The 22,477-nt window shown below is 35.5% G+C and overlaps 1 protein-coding gene across 3 annotated transcripts in view; it reads left to right on the top strand.

Moving 5' to 3' along the window:
* UBE3C (ubiquitin protein ligase E3C) overlaps positions 1-22,477 on the top strand; it is a 169,342-nt gene that overhangs the window by 42,382 nt on the left and 104,483 nt on the right. For all 3 annotated transcript variants that reach the window (XM_036760064.1, XM_036760065.1, XM_036760063.1), the window contains exon 10: positions 2,235-2,422. In XM_036760064.1, the coding sequence (XP_036615959.1) occupies positions 2,235-2,422 (188 nt within the window). The remainder of the gene's footprint in view (positions 1-2,234; positions 2,423-22,477) is intronic.

Raw genomic sequence — 22,477 nt, 5'->3', positions numbered from 1 at the left:
TCAGTACATTGGGACAACTCAGCTATGTTAAAGGAGTGACATAGACAAGAGGCATATAATGCCTCTTTCCCAGATCAATTGCTGTCTGTGTCATTGAAAGGAGCTCCCAAATCAGTGAAATCATGTATCTATATAAGTATAGTCCTATAATGAATAAGTTATATCTTTAAAATTCCTCATTTTGGGGAGGTTAATTATCAGAACACCATTTTAGTACTTATTTATGTGCCTATACTATTATAAATGAGAAATTTTGCTTAGCTCCTAGATGTAAGGAACCAGAGTAATTGCTAACCATAGTTATCATAATAATAATAATATTTATGTAACTCACCTAAATTTCTCACCAAAAGAAGACAGAATTGTGCCTTTTGTCTTTAAAAGTTATTAGAACATAAAAAACATTTCTTTTTAGAAGAAAGTTATGTAAGTTTTAAATATTAAAATACCTTCTGAATAAAGAAATTCCAGTTTTAGTATTATACAGCTGTATAGATCTTTTCTGTGTTTGAAGATGAGGATACTGACAGTGACCATTATTTCTGAGTGTAACTAGAATGAAGATTAAAAATTCTTCTTCTTGCGGTATGCACAGAAATATCACAAAAATGGGGACAAAACACTGAAGTTAAATGACTTGCCCAAGGTTGCACAAGTAGTAAATTAGTGGCAGTGCAGTTAGCAAATTAGTCAGTGTCCACTTTGTGTTCTTGAAAACATATTCAGAAGTCTGTTTACTTTGCGTGTTCATATATTTAATGGCATAAATGGTTAGGGATCATCAGATATTTACTTGGCAGATTTTACTCAAAAGAACTCACCTTTTTGAGTGTTGTTATGGTACCAAAAAAGATGACTGGAACCTTTTGTTTTCTGTTTGTCATTTGAATTTTGAAAATACAACATGCAGAATTCAGTCTTTTAATATAATGATATTTTGTTTGAAACATTTCTGAATGAATTCATAATGGATATTCTGTTTATTTTCACATCTCCTGGTTTACTACAATATGACTTTACAAAAAAAGGATTTTTATTAAAACAAAATAGTGACTGGAGTATTGGACACAAACCTCTGTCTACTTAGAGAATAGTGTTGCTATGTAATGTAGATCTTGTAATAGAAAATATTAAATTGACTTCTTTGATCAATTAGCATTTATGAAGTGCCTACTACTTGCCAGGCACTGTGTTAGGTGCTGGGGATACAAAGATAAAATTGAAACAGCCCTTTTCATCAAGGAACGTATTCTGTATTAGGGGAGACAACATGCATATATATAACAACATGTAAAATATTTACCAAATAAATGCAAATCAGTTTTGAGAGAGCACTGGTGACTGAGAAGAATCAGTAAAAACTCCATGTAGAAAGTGACAATTAGACTGATTATTGAAAGAAACTAGGAATTTTGAGAGGTGAAGATGAGAAACAGTGTATTTCAAGTATGGAGGACTTCCAATACAAAATTATGTAGCCAGGAAATAGGGAATGGCATGTATAAAGAACAGTAAGAAGTTGTAGCTATTGGAAAATATGGGAAGGGAGAATAATGTATACCATGGCTGGCAAAGCAGGTCAAGGCCAGGTTGTTAAAACTTTTAATGTCAAACAGGAAAGTTTATATTTGCTGTTAGAAATGATAGGAAATCTTGAGAGTTTGAGTAGGGGAATAACATTGTCAGTGTTGGCTTTAGGAAAACACTTTGACAGCTATGTGGAAGGTGGATTGGAGTGGGTTAAGACTAGAGACAGAACAGATAGGACAGTTTTGAAATAAACCAGTTGAAATGTGGCCTATGGGCCCTGAACTCTAGAGTGGTGGCTATGTGAGTAAAGATAAAAGAACGTGTTAGTAAAGAGAAAGGGATGTATTTGAGAAATATTTTGAGGTAGAAATAGCAAGAGTTGCCAACCAATTGAAAATACTTGGTGGGTTAGAGTCAATGTTAGGAGTTAGGGATGACTCCAAAGTTGTGAACCTGGGTTGTTAGAAAAATGGTGGTGTCTGGGACAGAAAGAGGAAAGTTTGGAAGAAAGTTGTATTTGTGGGGAGATGTCTTCCCATCTATAAAGTGGGAACTATAACATTGTTAGAAATATTTCACTGATACACTGTGATGATGATTTATTAGAGAAAAAGATTAAAGGATACAATGTGCTGCTTATGTAAACTAAAAACATTGGTTAATTTCTAACAGCATCATTAGTGGTTTTTTTCTGGTGTTTTTAGGGAGATGGTAGAATATCAGTGCAGTACATAACAGAGGAATGTCTAAAAAAGTTGGATACAAAACAACAGACCAACACCCTACTAAATATGGTGTGGAGAGATTCAGCCAGTGAAGATGTATTCACAATGATGGCATCTATCTGCCACACACTAATGGTGCAACACCGAATGATGGTGCCAAGAGTCAGGTAAGTATAGTCCAGTGCTATCATTAAGTGAGCAGATATAATTCTGGTAAAGCAAAAATGAAACTGTATGGTAATTTGTTGTGAACTTATTGTGTGTGCATCAGATTTAATGGTCCAAGTATTTTATAGGCAACTAAAATATTTGTTTCAGAAGCAAATGAGTATTGTTTATATGATTGCTTCCTTTAAGCTATAAGGTTGGAAATAGATTTGATGATCTTCTCACAAATTTCTTCTATTAATTTCTGGACATTCATGAGAAGGATAAAAGAGTTTAGTGTTTGCTTTATAGAAAATATTGACTTAATTCCATTTAAAAATGCATGATTTTATTAATGCTGATTCCCATACTGTGGGAGTTGACTTATGAGAGGTCTTTTATGATGGCTTTTTTCGTAGCTATGTTTTTGTCAGTTTGGCTGCCCTTTTAAATTTAAACATTATTAGAAGGTGAGCAGGGACTTTTTTTTTTTTAATTTAGACTCAGTCATAATAGACACTTTAATAAATTTTCAGTTTACCTTGAATTGAATTGCTCGTAAATGCTTTCTGGACCTCTTTCCCATCGTTTTTTCAAAACTCTTTGTAATAAACTAAATTTAAAAAAATGCAGTGATATATTTCATTCACTGATTTATTTATCCTAGCTACACTTTATTTTTTTTTACATTTATTGTATTTGTCAAAGAGTCTGTATAGTTTGCATTTTGTATCTCTTTCTTTGTTATGGTTCAATATTTGAGGATTCCAAAATAAGCCCGTGACCGAACTGTCGTCTTAATTGGTGCCTGAGTTATTGTGACCTGTGAGTGAAAAGCCATGATATACATAATATTTTTCCCTGTCCAATATCAGTTGCTGAAGAAAAATTGATAATTTCCTATTTAAGTATAGTGAAAAAAATTTACTACTCAGAAATGATGTGTGCATGGGTGGCTGAAATGGCGTGTAGTTTGCAGACCAGAAATTAATAAAATCCTTTCATCAATTAAATGTTTTATGATTCCATCAAATTAATTAAATTGCCCATTGCCGTTAATAATTATTAGGGTGCAGCATATCCATAATGAATCCTTTACTATTTATATAAAATATATCTCACTGTATCAGAGAATATGAGATGTTTCTCTTGCTTAGGAAAGCATGCATTGAGAAGAAATGAATATACGGAAAGCATCATCAGTTGAAACTGCCTTGTAAACAGTAATACAGCAAACTAATTAGGTGCTATCTTAGCTTACTGGTGTTTATTGCTATTGGAGGAAGTAAGATGTCAGTGAAACTGTGATCCCTCGATTAGGCAGTTAGCTCTTTGTAGACTAATTGTATTAGAGCAGGATGTGAGATTGAGGATCCTTGCAGCTGAACTAGGACACTTACCTTTATTGTTGCAGAGTCCAATGCTTTGTATGGTAATTACTGGATTTAAATGCATCACTGCTCTGGCTTGAGGTTTACTATTGAACTGTTTCCAGAAGGTGCATAATGAGTAAAGAAACCTTATATATAGCCTTAATTTTATGAGTACAGCACCCATTTCCTCTGAGAAACTACTCTTGGAATTTTATTTATGGTTTAAATATATTAGGTTTTGAGTGCTTGAATGTCTTTCACGGTACAATGGTGAGAAGATTTGCAGTAGAACTTCAACTAAAACATATACAACACGGAAAGGTGAAAGGAAAACAGACATAAACCAGAAATATGTTGCTTTTCTAGAATATTGGTGATTATGTCAGTCCTGCTTGGTAATGATATTTGATCTCCTTTTCTCATTTTATATTCTAATTGCAATAAACATTTATTAAAACTTTTTATCTGAGGTTAAATACTTCATGTCTACATAATACATTTCAAATAGACATTTTAAAAAATAGAACTTTAAAAATTTTTTAACTTTAATTTGATTCTGTTTCTAGTTACTTAGAACTGCTTGTTTCCATTTATTTGTACTATTGCTTTTTTACAATAGGTTGAGGAAAGTACTATTTATTGTACCTCTTTTTTCAAATGTTAGGGATATTTAAATGAATCTTCAATTCAAGATATTCTTTAAAAGCCTTCAAAATCTCACTTTGTTTAGCAATTTGAAAATTACTATAAGTGGTTACTTATGCTTGAAAAAAATTTTTAATTTTTTTTAATGATTTTTAAATATAAAATAACTATGTATCAAGTACCATTTTAACTGGATAACTTGTTGGGGGAAAATTAAGTTAGTTGTTTAAAGGCAGCTTATTTGAAAAGAAGACTTAATTATGCCTCTTTTTTGAGAAATTATAAAAACCAGGATTTTACAAACATTTTGTCTTTGGAGTTTTTACTGAGTGTATTCAGTTAAACCAATTTATGTTTATAATTATTGACAGATATAGGATAAGATTTTTAGAGTCGAGAAAACTTGGGTTTAGGTTTTGTCTCTGACATTTATATATTAGCTCTGTCACAATGGGAAAGTCACTTAACCTCTGAGGATGCCCAGACAGCTCTTCAGTCTAAAAAATCTATAGACTTCAGACTCCATTTGCATCATACCAGGCAATCCCTGCAAGAATGAAATCACATGTCTGGAATGAAAGTACAGGACAGGAGGTTGAGCCATGGACCTTGGATTTTATTGGTCTTGGCAACTCTGAAGAGTATTCCCTACCAGTATAGGTCAGCAGCTTCTCTGCTGCTTCGACATCTTGTGATGCTTTAGAGAGCTTGCTTAGGATACTGAAAAGGCTGACCTGCCATAGGGTTACAAAGCCCATCTTTGTCAAAGGTGAAACTTGAATACAACTCTCCCTGGCTCCAAGTTCAGCTTCCTATCTGAGCACGCCTTACAAAATAAAGCATACTTCTGAGAATTTTGCATACTTTTGTACTGTGTAATTTAAACAAAAGTAAAGAAACTAACTTGGACATTATTGAGAGGGAGTAAAGTTTATGAACAAAATAAGGCATGAAATTATTGGAATCGTAGGATCATATATTTAGAACTGAAAGGACCACAGAGGCCGCTGAATCCAGCCTCTTCATTTTATAGCTTAGAAAACTTAAGGCACAGAAGGGTCAAGTGACCTGCCCAGCAATGCACAGCTAGAACTAGTACCTGACTCTGATTTGAAGTCAGGTCTGACTCCAAGGCCAGTAATCTATATACTGTGTCTTCTGGCTGTGGTTTACTTTTACCAAAATAGGTCTCCCCATGTTCTTATTGTTGTATAGAATTCATTTTCTTAGTTTATCAGCAGTATAAAGTAGCAACTTCACAGTTTTCATATAGAAATATCTCTTTCCTGTTATACTTCTGGTTGCTTCTTGGATCATTTTCAGTGACTACCAAAATTATCCTGAGAATATTTAGCATTTTAAAAATATTCTTGATACTAGTAGTTGTAATAGATATCTCTATAAAGATTGAAGTTAAACTTTGCATTAATTTTTGTTTTTTATACATAAATAAAATCCTAAGGGGCATCTAATTAATAATAACTACTTACATAACACCATTCTTCTCAGAACTTAGATTTCTAAAACACAGATACTAAGTAACTGTAATTCGTCTTTCAAAGATCTGACAGCGATAGACTCAGGACTGTAGCCTAAGTTATGAGTTCAAGCCTCATGATTTTTCTCCTAGATGATATTTTTTTCCATTCAGGTATTTTAGCCAGACCTATCTGATCATTTCTTTTTGTTCTACTTTTTTCCTCTAGAAGCATGTATTTATAGTATACATTTATGGTGACTTTTGTTAACATAAAATAAAAATGTCTTGTATTTCTAGTAGTGGGAATTGAATTGGGAAAATATTTTCTTGTTAGAATAGTAGGATGAATATCCTACTGCAGTTAAAATTAAAATGTAAATAATTTATTAAGTTCTAGTTATGAACTTTTTTTAATTAGATTTTTTTATTTTTAGTTTACAACACTTAGTTCTACATGTCCTTGAGTTTCAGATTTTCTTACCTTCCCTCCTCTCCCTCCTCCCCCTGACACAACGTGCAATCTGATATAGATTCTACATAAACCTTTTCATTAAACTTATGTACACAATAGTCAAGTTGCAAAGAAGAATTATGACCAATGGAATGAATCATGAGAGAGAAGAAACAAAACCAAAAAAGAAGTGGGAAAAAAAAAGAGCAAATAGTTTTCCTCAGTCTGCATTCAGACTCCACAGTTCTTTCTCTAGACGTAGCTAGCTTTTTCCATCATGAGTCCTTTGGAACTGTCTTTGAGCCTTGTATTGCTGAGGAGAGCCAAATCTATCAAAGTTAGTCATCACTGAATCAATGTCTGGTTGTGTACAATGTTCTGGTTCTGCTCCTCACTCAGCATCGTATCATGTAGGTCTTTCCAGATTGTTATGAAGTCCATATCTTCACCGTTTCCTGTAGTGCAGTAGTATTCCATTACATTCATATGCCACAACTTGTTCAGCCATTCCCCAGTTGATGGGCATCCCCTTGATTTCCAATTCTTTGCTACCACAAAAAGAGCTGCTATAAATATTTTTGTACATACAGGTCCCTTTCCCACTGGAGTGATCTCTCTGGGGTATAGCCCTAGGAGTGGTATTGCTGGGTCAAAGGGTATGCACATTTTTATAGCCCTTTGGGCATAGTTCCAAATTGCTCTCCAAAATGGCTGGATCTGTTCATAACTCCACCAGCAAAGTATTAATGTTCCAATTTTCCCACATCCTCTCCAGCATTTATCTTTTTCCTGTTTTGTCATGTTAGCCAATCTGACAGGAGAGATGTGGTACCTTTAATTTGCATTTCTCTAATCAATAGTGATTTTGAGCATTTTTTCATATGCCTATAGATATCTTTAGTTTCTTCCTCTGAAAACTGCCTTTTCATATCCTTTGATTATTTCTCAATTGGGGAATGGCTTTTATTCCTATAAATCTGGCTCAGTTCCCTGTATATTTTAGATATGAGTTCTTTATCGGAGACATTGGTTGTAAAGATTTTCTCCCAATTTCCTGCTTCCCTCCTAGTCTTTGTTGCATTGTCTTTATTTATACAAAAACTTTTCAGTTTAACATAATCAAAATTATCCATTTTGCATTTTGTAATGCTCTCTATCTCTTGTTGGGTCATGAGTTCTTCCCTTTCCCGTAGATCTGATAGGTAAACTATTCCCTGCTCTCCCAAATTGCTTATAGTATCAGCCTTTATTCCTAAATTATGAACCCATTTTGACTTTATTTTGGTATGTGCTGTAAGATACGGGTCTATGTCCAGTTTCTGCCCTACCATTTTCCGATTTTCCCAGCAGTTTTTGTGGAATAGTGAATTGTTAGCCCAGGAGCTGGATTCTTGGGTTTATCAAAGAGTAGATTGCTGTAGTCGTTGACTTCTCCATCTTGTGTACCTAACCTATTCCACTGATCTACCAGTGTTTCTTAGCCAGTACCAGGTAGTTTTGGTGACTGCTGCTTTATAGTACAATTTGATATCTGTTATGACTAGGCCACCTTCCCTAGCATTTCTTTTCATTAATTCCCTTGATATTCTGGACTTTCTGTCCTTCCACATGAATTTTGTTATTATTTTATCCAGCTCTGTAAAATGATTTTTTGGTAGTTCGATTGTTATGGCAATGAATAGGTAAATTAATTTGGGTAAAATTGTAATTTTTATTATATTAGCTCAGCCTAAGCATGAGCAACTGGTGTTATTCCATTTATTTAGATCTGACTTCATTTGTGTGAGAAGTGCTTTGTAATCATGTTCATATAGGCCCTGGGTTTGTCTTGGCAAGTAGACTCCCAAATATTTTATAGTGTCTGCAATCACTTTAAGGGAATTTCTCTTTCTATGTCTTGCTGTTGGGCTTTGTTAGTAATATATAGGAATGCCAAGGATTTATGTGGGTTTATTTTATATCCTGCAACTTTGCTAAAATTGTTTATTATTTCCAGTAGTTTTTTTTACTTTAATCTCTAGAATTCTCTAAGTAAATCATCATATCATCTGTAAAAAGCAATAATTTAATTTCTTCTTTGCCTATTCTAATTCCTTCAAGTTATTCTTCTTAATGCTAAAGCTAACATTTCTAGTAGCAAATTGAATAATAGTGGTGATAATGGACATCTTTGTTTCACCCTGGATCTTACTGGGAATGCATCTAGCTTATCCCCATTATAAATAATGCTTGTTGATGGTTTAAGGTAGATGCTCTTAATAATTTTAAGGAAGACTCCATTTATTCCTGTGCTTTCTAGTGTTTTTAATAGGAACGGGTGTTGTATTTTGTCAAAAGCTTTTTCTGCATCTATTGAGGTAATCATATGGTTTCTCCTAGTTTTGTTATTGATATGATCAATTATGCTGATAGTTTTCCTAATATTGAACCTGCCTTGCATTCCTGCAATAAATCCTACCTGTTCATAGTGTATTATTTTCCTGATAAGTTGGTGCAATCTTTTTGCTAATATTTTATTTAAAATTTTTGCATCAATATTCATTAGGGAAATTGGTCTATAATTTTCTTTCTCTGTTTTGACTCTTCCTGGTTTAGGTATTAGTACCATATTTGTGTCATAAAAAGAATTCAGCAGGACACCTTCACCTATTTTCCCCAATAGTCTACAAAGTATGGGAATTAATTATTCTTTAAAAGTTTGATAGAATTCACATGTAAAACCATCTGGCCCTGGAGATTTTTTCCTAGGGAGTTCATTGATGGCTTGCTCAGTTTCTTTTTCTGAGATGGGGTTGTTTAGGTAATTTACTTCCTCTTCTGTTAACCTGGGCAATTTGTATTTTTTGTAAATATTCATTCATTTCCCCAAGTTTATCAAATTTATGGGCATACAATTGGGCAAAATAATTCCTAATTATTGTTTTAATTTCCTCTTCATTGGAAGTGAATTCACCCTTTTCATTTTTGATATTGGTAATTTGGTTTTCTTTTTTTTTTTTTAATCAAATTGACCAAGGTTTTATCAATTTTATTGGTATTTTCCTAAAACCAGCTCTTGGTTTTATTTATTAATTCAATAGTTTTCTTGATTTCAATTTTATTAATCTCCTTTGATTTTCAGTATTTCTAATTTGGTATCTAAGTGGGGATTTTCAATTTGTTCTTTTTCTAGCTTTTTCAGTTGGCATGCCCATTTCATTGATCTCCCTTTTCTCTATTTTATTCATGTTAGCATTTAAATATATAAAACTTCCCCTAAGAACTGCTTTTGCTGCATTCCGTAAGTTTTGGTATGTTGTCTCATTGTCATTCTCTTGAATGAAGTTATTAATTGTTTCTATGATTTGTTCTTTGGCCCACTCATTCTTTAGGATTAAATTATTTAGTTTCCAATTAAATTTTAGTTTATCTTTCCATGGTCCTTTATTACAAATAATTTTTATTGCATCATGATCTGAGAAGGATGCATTGACTATTTCTGCCTTTCTGCACTGGATTGTGAGGTTTTTATGCCCTAGTACATCTTTTTGAGTATGTGCCATGTACTGCTGAGAAAAAAGTATATTCCTTTTCATCTCCATTCAGTTTTCTCCACATGTCTGTCATATCTGCCTTCTCTAAAATTCTATTCATCTCATTAACTTCTTTCTTATTTATTTTGAGGTTGGATTCATCAAGTTCAGAGAGAGGGAGGTTGAGGTCCCCCACCAGATTTCTTCCTGTAACTTCTCCTCTAAGAATTTGCATGCTATAACACTTGGTGCATATATGTTAAATAATGATATTGCTTTGTTGTGTATGGTGCCTTTTAGCAGGATATAGTGTCCTTCCTTATGTGTTTTAATTAGATCTATCTTTGCTTTTGCTTTGTCTGAGATTAGGATTGCTACTCCTGTTTTTTTTACTTTAGCTGAAGCACAATTTATTCTATTCCATCCTTTTACTTTTACCCTGTGTGTATCCCCCTGTTTCAAATGTAAACAACATATTTTTGGATTATGGTTTTTAATCCATTCTGCTATCTGCATCCATTTTATGGGAGAGTTCATCCCATTCACATTAACAGTTATGATTACAAGGTATGTCTTTTCCTCCATCCTGTTTCCCCCCCCTTTTATGCTTTTATTTCTTCCTCCTCCCTTCCACTCCTCAAAAGAGTTTTGCTTTTGACCACCACCTTCCTCAATTTACCCTCCCTTTTGGTTTCCCTCCTTCATCCTACCCTTTTCCTCTTGCTTTTTCTTCCCTCCCTTCTGACCACCCCCCATTTTCTTTCCCCTTTCCCCTCCTACTGCCTGTAGGACAAGTTTGATTTCTGTACCTATCAGAGTATGTTATTCTCTTCTTGAACCAAATCTGATGAGAGTAAAGCTCATATACTACTCTTCTCCCTACCTTCTTTCCCTGTACTATAATATGTTTTTGTGCCTCTTCATGTGATGTAATTTACCCTTTTCTACTACCTCCTTACCTCTTCTCCCAAAACCCTCCCTTTTCATCTCTTAATTATGTTTTTTATCATTATATCAGTTATTTTATACTGACACCCACAGTCTATGTGTATCCCTTTCGATTGTCATAACTGTACTATTCTGAAGATTGACATATATGGGGGCGGAGCCAAGATGGTGGCTGGAAAGCAGGGACTAGCATGACCTCCCTGCCGAGTCACTCCAGAAACCTATAAAAATGGCTCGGAACCAATTCTAGAACTGCAGAACCCACAAAACAGCAGAGGGAAGCAGGGCTCCAGCCCAGGACAGCCTGGATGGTCTCCGGGTGAGGTCTATCCCACACGGAGCTGGGAGTGGAGCAGAGCCCAGCATCCCGCGTGCCAACCAAACCAGGAGCTGGGCAGAGCGGGCCCTAGCGCCCTGAATCAGTGAGCTGCGGCAGTTACCAGATTTCTCAACCCACAAACACCAAAGACAGCAGAGAAAGTTAGTGGGAAAAGCTGCAGGAGTGGAAGGAGTTCGCAGTTCTGCTTCCAGCCCTGGGGGCAGTGGAGGTGGGGCAGCTACAGCTGTTGTTGCTTCCGGCCCCAGGCCCACCTGGTGGGAGGAATTAAGTGGCGGATCAGAGCAGGGGTGCACAGCCTGCTGAAGATCTAAGCGCAGTCCGGGTTGGGGGTTCTTGGGGAAGGAGCAGTGCTGGTGTGGCAGAGCTGGCACATCCCCCCCAAACGTAGAACATAGAACTCTTTAGTCTACAAGCAGTCATACTCCACTGAAAAACTCAAGGGTCAAGTTAGTTGGTTGGGAATATGGCCAGGCAGCGAAAACGCACCCAGATTCAGTCTCAGACTTTGCATTCTTTCTTTGTTGACAAAGAAGACCAAAACATACAGACAGAAGTTAACAAAGTCAAAGAGCCTACAACAGAAACCTCCAAGAAAAACATGAACTGGTACCAGGCCATGGAAGAGCTCAAAAAGGATTTGGAAAAGCAAGTTAGAGAAGTAGAGGAAAAATTGGGAAGAGAAATGAGAAGGATGCAAGAAAACCATGAAAAACAAGTCAATGATTTGCTAAAGGAGACCCAAAAAAATACTGAAAAATACACTGAAGAAAACAACACCTTAAAAAACAGATTAACTCAAATGGCAAAAGAGCTCCAAAAAGCCAATGAGGAGAAGAATGCCTTGAAAGGCAGAATTAGCCAAATGGAAAAGGAGGTCCAAAAGACCACTGAAGAAAATACTACTTTAAAAATTAGATTGGAGCAAGTGGAAGCTAGTGATTTTTATGAGAAATCAAGATATTATAAAACAGAACCAAAGGAATGAAAAAATGGAAGATAATGTGCAATATCTCATTGGAAAAACCACTGACCTGGAAAATAGATCCAGGAGAGAGAATTTAAAAATTATTGGACTACCTGAAAGCCATGATCAAAAAAAGAGCCTAGATATCATCTTTCAAGAAATTATCAAGGAGAACTGCCCTGATATTCTAGAGCCACAGGGCAAAATAGAAATTGAAAGAATCCATGGATCACCTCCTCAAATAGATCCCAAAAAGAAATCTCCCAGGAATATTGTCGCCAAATTCCAGAGCTCCCAGATCAAGGAGAAAATACTGCAAGCAGCCAGAAAAAAAACAATTTGAATATTGTGGAAACCCAATCAGAATAACCCAAGATCTGGCAGCCTCTACATTAAGAGATCGAAGGGCTTGGAATACGATATTCCGGAGGTCAATGGAGCTAGGATTAAAACCTATAATCACCTACCCAGCAAAACTGAGTATCATGTTCCAAGGCAAAATATGGATTTTCAATAAAATAGAGGACTTTCAAGCTTTCTCAGTGAAAAGACCAGAACTGAATAGAAAATTTGACTTTCAAACATAAGAATCAAGAGAAGCATGAAAAGGTAATCAAGAAAAAGACCAAGAAAAAGAAATTGCAAGGGAGTTACTAAAGTTGAACTGTTTTGTTTACATTTCTACATGGAAAGATAACATGTATGATTCATGAGACCTCAGTGTTAGGGTAGCTGAAGGGAATATGCATATATGTATATATTTTTATGTATATATATAAGGAAATGTGTATATTATGTATATATATAAGTGTATATATATATGTGTGTGTGTATATTATGTATATATATAAGGGAAGATATCTAAAAGAAATAAAATCAAATTAAGGGATGAGAGAGGAACATATTGAGAGAGGGAGATAGGGAGAGAAAGAATGGGGTGGATTAGCTCGCATAAAGGTGGCAAGAGGAAGCAGTTCTGTGGGAGGAGGGGAGAGGGCAGGTGAGGGGGGAATGAGTGAATGTTGCTCTCATCAGATTTGGCCTGAGGAGGGAATACCATACATACCCAATTGGGTATCTTACCCCACAGGAAAGAAGAGGGAAGAAGATAAAAAAAGAGGGGGATGATGGAGGGGAGGGCAGATGGGGGTGGAGGTAATCAAAAACAAACACTTTCGAAAGGGGACAGGGTCAAGGGAGAAAATTCAATAAAGGGGGATGGGTTGGGAAGGAGCAAAATATAGTTAGTCTTTCACAACATGAGTATTGTGGAAGGGTTATACATAATGATACCCATGTGGCCTATGTTGAATTGCTTGACTTCTTGGGGAGGGTGGTTGGGAAGGGAGGAGGGGGGAGAATTTGGAACTCAAAGTTTTTAAAAACAGACGTTCGAAAACAAAAAAGAAAAAGTTTTTTGCATGCAACTAGAAAATAAGATACACAGGCAATGGGGAGTAGAAATTTAGCTTGCCCTACAGAAAAGGATGGGAAAGGGGATGGGAGGGGAGTGGGGTGACAGAAGGGAGGGCTGACTGGGGAACAGGGCAACTAGAATATACACCATCTTGGAGGGCGGGAGGGTAGAAATGGGGAGAAAATTTGTAATTCAAACTCTTGTGAAAACCAATGCTGAAAACTAAATATGTTAAATAAATAAATTAAATTTAAAAAAAAGATTGACATATATATATATGTATAGCATATATAAAACAATATCATCCTATATAAGGATGTAAACAGTTTGCCCTTATTAACAAGGTTTGTGGGGTTTTTTTTCCCTCTGTTTGCCTTTTTATATCTCTCTTAAGTTTTGTATTTGAAGATAAAATTTTCCGTTGAGTTCTGGCCTTTTCATCAGGAAGGTCTGGAATTCCCTTATTTCGTTGAATGTCCATCTTCTTGCCTGAAAAATTATGCTTAGTTTTGCTGGGTAGTTGATCCTTGATTTTCAGTTCAAGCTCCTTTGCCATTCAGGATCTCATATTCTAATTTCTCCTGTCATTTAAAGTGGAAGCTGAAAGATCCTACATGATCCTGACTGTAGTTCCATGATATTTGAATTGTTTCTTTTTGGCTGCTTGCAGTATTTTCTCCTTGACTAGTTATGAACTTTTAACCTTCCTGAGGAAGAATACCTATGTGACTTGAAGAATAGTTGAAAAATAAAGGTTGACATGAAATGGCCCAGGCTGATATTTGAATCAGTATTTTTTGGCCTCCTTTTCTTCAGTGCGTAAGTATGCTTTAAGAACATGAGCACAAATATTTTTTCTGCCATTGAAGTTGTTAAAAGTAGCTTTTAATGAAGTTTGTATTTATTTTCAAACTGATGGCTTCTTTTAATTGTGCTCGTAATAATTCAGTAAATGGTAGGTGGGGTGGTATGATGTATTATTAAATTGCTTGGGAAACCTGGTAGGAATTTGTATTGTGTATGTTTTCCCAGAATATATGACTATCAGGTTATGTGAGAGAAGCTAATTTTTTTTTTACTTGTGTCACAAGCTGTGTCACTGAGACTTAGATCTCCCATAAATTCTTAGTCATTCTCTTTATTAATAGTATCTTTTCAAATGGTGGGGTTTTTTGGTTTGTTAAAAATAAATTCATTTTGTTTTCAGCATACGTAGAGAGTCAGATTTGTATAGTGGAAACATTGTAAGACTTAGATTGAGGAAACATTTTCTGATCTTGGTTCTGAAACACTAGCTTTGAAGCTATCAGTTAATCACTTATGAACTCTGGACCCCAGTTTCCTTATTTGCAAGACAAATAATAGTAGTTGTACTACTAACCACAGTTTTAAAGAAAATATTATGTATGTTGACCTTTTTTAATTGAAATTTTAAATGAATTTTTTTGTTACATTTTTAATTCCAAACTGTCTCCCTCCATCTCCACCCCTCACTAGAGAAGGCCACCATTTCATATGTATTTATAAATATATGTAAAATCATACTGTGCATACTTTTATTTATCAGTTCTTTCTCTGGAAGTGGCTAGCATCTTCATAGGTCTTTTGTAGTTGTTGTGAATATTTATAATACCCAGAATAACTTGGTGATTCACAGTTCTTCAGACAGTACTGCTATTACTGAGTACCTTGTTCTCTTGGTTCTGCTTATTCCACTTTACATTACTTCAAACAAGTCTTTCCATATTTTTCAAAAATAAACTAGCTCATCATTTCTTACAGCACAGTAGTTGTCCTCCGCAGTCATAGACCACAACTTGTTTAGCCACTCTGCAGTTGATGGACATCCCCTCAATTTCCAGTTCTTTTCCACCACGAAAGGAGCTGCTACAAATATTTTAGAACGTATCGGTCATTCTCCTTTTTCCCTAATCACCGTGGGAAACAGACCAATAGTGCTAATTTGGGCTAAAGGGGATACAGCCTTATATGTTTTGAAATAATAATTTCCACTCATCTGGGTACTTTGAGGACTAAAATTGCAAGGAGACATGCAAGTCACGAATATCAGAACTTGACTGCTATTACCGTGCAAAGGCATTGAAAGGCATTGACTGTGAACATTTCAAATGGGGTTCCCTAATTTTCACACGTGCTTGATTTTTGTGCCAGGTATTTTTAAGAATACGCTGCTTAAATCCCTCTTATGCTGAATGTTTTTAGAGTATTTATGTGTACTCGAAACTGGTAAATTATGCCTTAGTAATCAATATTCTTCACCACTAGGTTTAGAAGCTCAGTTCTTAGCTTCAAAATAGGTCTTGGATGGAATGATGATTTCAATTGTAGCAGTGAAGAAAATTAATTTATCTTTCAATTTACTGGAAATAGAGAGTATTATTTGTTGTCATTTTCATTAAATTTTATTTAAAAGATAACTTGGTAGGGAGAAATCTCAAGTTATGCTCATAGATCATGAAACATTTTATCAATCCATTGATGTAAAGTTGATAAATCTTTTTTGTTTTTTTTGGTTTGTTTGTTTTTTTATAAGTTCAATAGAGTTCATAAAAGAAAATGGATAAATTAAGCTTTTTCAAGCCTGAGATTAACATATATCCTAATACCATCTACTTTTATTTAGATTAAATTTTACGTTGAAGTATAAGCTATACTCTGAGAGAGCATAATCAAGTATAACATTCATTTAATAAAATTTTATGTAGTATGGTTTAGTATGAATTTGCTAGTTTTCATAGTCTACCAATAACTTAAATTTTGAATATTCTAATTACTGCTGATTCAAGCAATGTAGTCATCTTTGATATACGTTAATAGAATTGTAATTTCCAGCAGTGTGGGTCATGCTACTTCCCTATATGACTCTTGTAAATGACCCCATGAATTCTCAGGATGTCTACCTACTATTTTGGGGGTTTTTCTGGGACTCAACAATGTGATCAGCTCATCTGTTATTCCTTCCTTTTCTTACATGGGCAACCTACTTTGTTTCTTGGTCATACATCTCATTTGTGTGTTACCTGCTATGCTATACTTTTTAGAAATATACTGCAGCTTTATTTATAATGCTCTAAGGTTACAAATGTTCTCTTCATTGCCAGCTCTAATGGCCTTTTCTCGTTGTTCTCATTTTGCATCCTTCTTGACCTTCTCTGCAGCCTTTGACGCTGTTGATCATCTCCATTTGGATACTCTCTCTTCTCTAGGCTTTTGTGAAGCTGCTCCCTCCTGATTCTCCCACCAGTCTGACTTTTTCTTTTCTCTCCCCTCTGTTAGATTTTCATCCAGGGAATGCCCGCTAACCATGGGTAGCCTTCAAAGCTCTGTCCTGTACCATCTTCTCTCTGTACTATTTCACTTCCTGATCTCATCAGCTCCTATGGATTCAGTTATCATCTCTATGCAAATGATCCTCCTCTCTATTTAACCAAACTTTTGTCTACTTACCTCCAGTCTCTCAACCCTGTCTATTGGATATCTTGAACTGGATATTCTTCAAGCTCAGTGTATCCAAAATTGAACTCATCTTTTTCTCCTAAATCCTCCCCTCTTCCTAACTTCTCTTACTTTTGAGGATACCACTATCTGCCCCAGTCATGAAAATTTACAGCCAATATGTTTAACTCCTCATTCTCTCTTAAACTGCACTAAGACTTTTGGGATATCCTGTATATAATCTTTTGGCTTTTAAAACCTTTCATAACCTCGCACCTTCATACCTTTTGTCAGCCTGAAATAAAGAAGACTACTAAAGTAGCAAAAACTAGTATCTTTAATTGGGGCAAAGGAATTGTAATTCAGGATACCCCAAAGCACATAAGTCCTGGCAGAACGGGTAGGGTCTGAATACATTTCAGCAGGGAAGTAGTCTCATGGAAGGCACAACCTTGCAAAGCTTTTACACATATTGTTTTGCATAACAACCAAAAGTCCATAGGGAAGGCTGTAGAGACTGGGGAGTGGTAATGTTTGGTCAGAACAGACGGGTGCAGCATAGGGGAGTTTCACAAGACTAGTTCCATCTGTTAGGGACCTGCTCTAACCATGGAGTCCAGGTCAGGTAGCCCCTCTGATGGCTTCATTCATCACTTGCCAGTCTTTGTGCACCTTGAGGTCCTGTGACTCCTGACCTTTTTGCTTTTCCTTGTAGAAGAAACTGTATTTTCCACCTCCCTGGAATTTTCATAGGCTGTATTGTATACTACATGTCTGGAATTCCCTTATCACTTATACCACCTTCATTCTCTGGCTTTCTTTAGGTTTTAGCTAAAATGTCACCTTCTTTAAGAAGCCTTTTCCATCTTGTTTAACATTAGTGTCGTGTGTGTATGTGTGTGTGTGTGTAAAATTATGCATAATTTCAACATTAACCCCATTTGGTTGTGAAATCATGCTCTTCTAGCTCACTTCCTTCATTGGTGAGTTCTTCCTTAGACCTCTACTTTGAGGAGGGGCCCAGCCTGGCCACCTTTTATTCCCTTTTCTTGGATCTGCTTTTTGACTTTCTAGACTTTGACTTGGTTTGTGAGTACGTTTCCCCCTCACCTCACTTTTCAGTCCCCTTTTGTATATAGTCTTCTCTCATTAGAATCTTAAGTTTCTTGAGGGCAGGGACTATCTTTCTTATTACTTCTGTTTGTACCCACATCATTAACTCTGTAGCATACAGAGTAAGTGTTTAATAAATACTTGTTGTTTTGTGAACTCCTTGAAGGTGGGGAACTAGTTTCACCTTCTTTTGGGGGAAGAAGTAGGGGGGGAGGTATCCTTACGTGCTTAGTCCATTGCATGTAGTAGGTACTTAATAAATGCTTTCAGACTTGACTTTGATCTACTCTACAACTCTTTGTTGTTCTTTGATTCACCTAAAATTTTGGCTTTTTGGAAATTGTGATTCAACATACATATGGATGATATTCACTCAAATACCCTATCCTACCAGTTCGTCATTTTACTCATTTTCTTTTCATAGCCTACTCCTCTACCCCATCTTAACTCTGCACCTCACCTAGGTAGCTAGACCATTGATTTTTATCATCAGACTGAAATTTACCACTTCTATGATTCATAGCCATAGAGCATCACTTATCCTAAACTTTTCCGTGAAATTAAAAGCCACAATTTAAAAAAAAAATCAAGGAGGAGCTTGAGGTTGTTGAATGTAGTATCCATTTTCTGATTCGGTACTGACTGTAGCTCTATGGGCTGTCTATCCAACTAGGCATTCTTCATTTACTTATACTTTCCTGTTCTTTTCTCTTGGATAAATGCAAATTTTCTGTGTAACTTGCTTCCAAATCTTGATACTTCTTTACTGTTGGGATTTCTCAGTACCACTAATCTTTACTCTTAGAAAATGAAAGTTGAGAAATTAACATGGTGGTATAACTTTAAGGTAAGGAGTATATTAGGAGAGTATTTGCTCAATGAAACAAAGGCAAAACATTTTGGGGATTTCCTTTTTAGAGACAAAACTTACTCTTTGTCAGCAAGATATAGCTGAGAAACTTGGAATTTCTTTTTAACTTGAATTATGTCTTGAGGTAAGCTATTGTGTTTTAGAATCTTTTCCTTTGTGAAGTGTACCATATGCAGTAGAAGCATAAAAGTATTTTTAATTTGCAGTTGTATACTGGAGTTATTGAATTGATCATTGAATTTCTGTCTCTTACCTGGGACATCTTGCTATTCAAAAGAGGTGTTGAAATGTGCTTAGTCTGTTTTGGTGACCTTTATTACTCTGCTTGAGCTTGTCTCTTCTTTTGTGTTCTCTTCATTAACTTAAATGATCTCTGTGGGAAACTGGTCTCAATTTATGACTTGGGCTGAAAATATGGCCTTTAACTAATTAACTTATAGTGGTATCTCAGCTAAATAAAGCTTAATGGATAAGTTTTAATCTATCCTTTTGGTGGGGAGGAATTTCACATGTTTCTCTACTAGGATAGACTCACTGTCATCAGAAGAAGGACCAGGACAAAAGATTTTTAATGTTTGTATGTTATGTAAGCAACTACTTAATGCCTACTAGATACTCTCAAAAATAGTTCATATATTGTTGCTACATATAGTTGACTGTGCTTATTTTAATTTCAGTAGTGGTGATGCCAGTTAGAAGTCTACACTTCTAAATTAAAAGCTCAGATTTTTAGAAAGCAATCTACATATATGTATAACATTTTATGTATTTTAATACTTGGGGTATTTTTTGCTTGAAGAAGTGCTTCATTGTTTGTGGGATTTTTCCTCCAAAATTTATGACCTGATTCTATGTATATTTTGAAATACAAGAATATTTAAAAGGAACATGATTTTAAAGATTTTTTTCTTTGATGAATAATTTTCATATCTACAAAATATGGTATAGGGAAAAGAGCCATGGACTTGGAGTCAGAAGACTTAGGTCCCAGTCCTCATTCAGACATTTATTAGCTGTATAGTCCTGGGCAAGTCTCATTTTCCTTATCTGACAAAGTTGTTGGACGTGATGGCCTTTAAAGACCCTTTCAACTCTAGACCTATAGTTCTTATGAATTGATTTCAAATTTTTGAGCTACTCTTGACACTTAACTTGGGCAAATTAATTCTCCTTTCTAAGCCTTAGTTTCCAAATTATAAATCTTGCATGAGAGACACTGGTGAAATAGATAATTAACTGACCTTGGGATCAGAAAAGAACTTGCTGGCATTAAGTTAGTGAAATCCTGGTAGAATTCTGGACGTGGAGTCAGCAAGACCTGAGTTCAAAGACGGTTTCAGACACTAGATCTGTAACCCTGGGCAAACCATATAACTTGTTTGCCTCTTTCCTCAGCTGTAAAAGGGGATATGGCACCTACTTCCCAGGGCTGTTGTGAGAATTAGATGAGATAATGTTGGTAAAGTGTAAAGTATATAGTAGATGCTTAATAAGTTCTTGTTTCCTTCCTTTCTGACACATCCTGGTTATGTGGTTCTGGGCATTTAATTTCTCAGTGCCCCTGAAACAAGTTTAAGAACAGTTGATCTCTGCATTAATAGAGAGAGTTTATTCATAGAATATTCCTTTACACCATGAAATTGCAAATCTGAGCAAAAAAATAAAAGCTTGAATTACATACTTCACAGGGTTGATCTGAGGATCAAATAACTAATATTTAGAAAGCCCTGCTTTATATATATTAAAGTGGCTTATATGCATATCACCTGTTGTTAGTGCCACATACAAATACTCATGTTGGTTTCTTATTTTGACTAAGATATAATTTTGTTTTTATTGTTTGGTCATGTCCAACTTTTGTGACCCCATTTGGGATTTTCCTCACAAAGATACTGGAGTGTTTTGTCGTTTCCTTCTCCAGTTCATTTTACAGATGAGGAAACTGAGGCAAACAGGGTTAAGTGACCTGCCCAGAGTCACATAGCTAGTAAGTGTCTGAGGCCAGATTTGAACTCAGGAAGTTGAGTCTTCCTGACTCAAGGCCCAGGTCATCCTATCCACTGTGCTACTTAGTTGCCCAAGTTATAGTTGCCACTTTTAATAGTTGAAGAAAAATGTTGGCTCTTAAACAAAACTAAGACATCTAGACGCTGAAATCTCATTGGTCTGATGATAATTATATTTCTGAATATTCAATAGAAGATGATCGTGTGATACTAGAGTTTATCTTTTAATGATGTTGGGGATAAGGATTATACCTATGATTTCATTAGCACAGGGAACTTTCAGGTGAGGAAACTTCCTTTACCAATGCGGACTCTCACTTTCTTCACCAACTTCTATTAGAATAAGTCACCTAGAGCAGAGGTGAGTATGCCTGCAAAACCCTCTGCTGGGCATCTGCCTGGAAAACTCCCCAGTGAGACTTGAAACAAATTAAAATGTAATTGAAAATGTATAACAAAATAGATGAAAATATAATACAACTTAGGTAATGTTAATTTGTAGTTTTCTAAGTCAGTATGCTACCTTAAGGATCTGTTTCTATGTGAGATTGACACCACTGACTTAAAGAGCATCAGAGACTTTAAGTAACTTGACTAGGGTTACATAGCCAATGTGTTAGAGGTGAGATTTTAACCCATATCTTCTTATCTTAGAGTTTAAAAAATGTTACTGCTTTTTTCTTCTCTTCTTCCAGATTGTCTTTTACTTCAGTATATTTATATTCCCAATTATTTCTACTGTGGAGACCATAAATTCTGCCGTTTGTTGTTTTCATTCAAGATTCTGACTTTTCTTACATCGTTCAGGAACATTCTTCTTCATGTGGTTCAGTGCTGGTTTGGAAATTCAGAGATCTCTCTCTTCCATTGTTGGTTCAATTTCTTTTGTTTTGCCATATTTATTTAGAGATGTTTACAGTCTTATAGATGTTTTGTAGCTATTTCCCCTTTTGTTTAATATCTTTCCTCTTGATCTATACACTTGTACAGACAACTGAGTTTTCTTCCTCCTGAGATCATTGGTGTTTTTAGTCTTTTTTCCTTGTATTCTCCTATTGTTTATTTTATCCCTCCTTCCCCTTTTATGACAGATTTACTGTCAAGGGAGAGTTTTCATTTATGATTTCTTGTGTCTAGACTTTTTTTGCACCATAGTTTTCAGGAATTCGGTGATTCTTAAAATCTCTCTTGACTTGTTTTCCAGGTTACTTTTTTATATCAGTTAATCTGTCTGTGCTAATCTCCACTTTAAGTTTTCTTCTGGTCAATTTTTAAATTATGTTCTAGTATTTTTTGTTGTCTCATGGATTCATGAAGGTAGAGGATGTTTTCATGAAAAAGCTTCTCGCATATCCTCCATTTATGGAGGAGGCACAGAGCAGCCATCTCATCATTTCTTAACTGATTGTTCTTTTGGACTTCTTTATTGTCTTAAGAAGCTCATCTTCCTGCAAGATCAAATCACCTCTGAAAATCACACTTCCTTGGTACCCCCTGCC

This window comes from Trichosurus vulpecula, chromosome 5 (assembly GCF_011100635.1).
Source record: "Trichosurus vulpecula isolate mTriVul1 chromosome 5, mTriVul1.pri, whole genome shotgun sequence".
NCBI classification, from domain to species: domain Eukaryota; kingdom Metazoa; phylum Chordata; class Mammalia; order Diprotodontia; family Phalangeridae; genus Trichosurus; species Trichosurus vulpecula.
The sequence above is the reverse complement of the archived record's forward strand: the minus strand, read 5'-3'. Positions and strand labels throughout refer to the sequence as shown.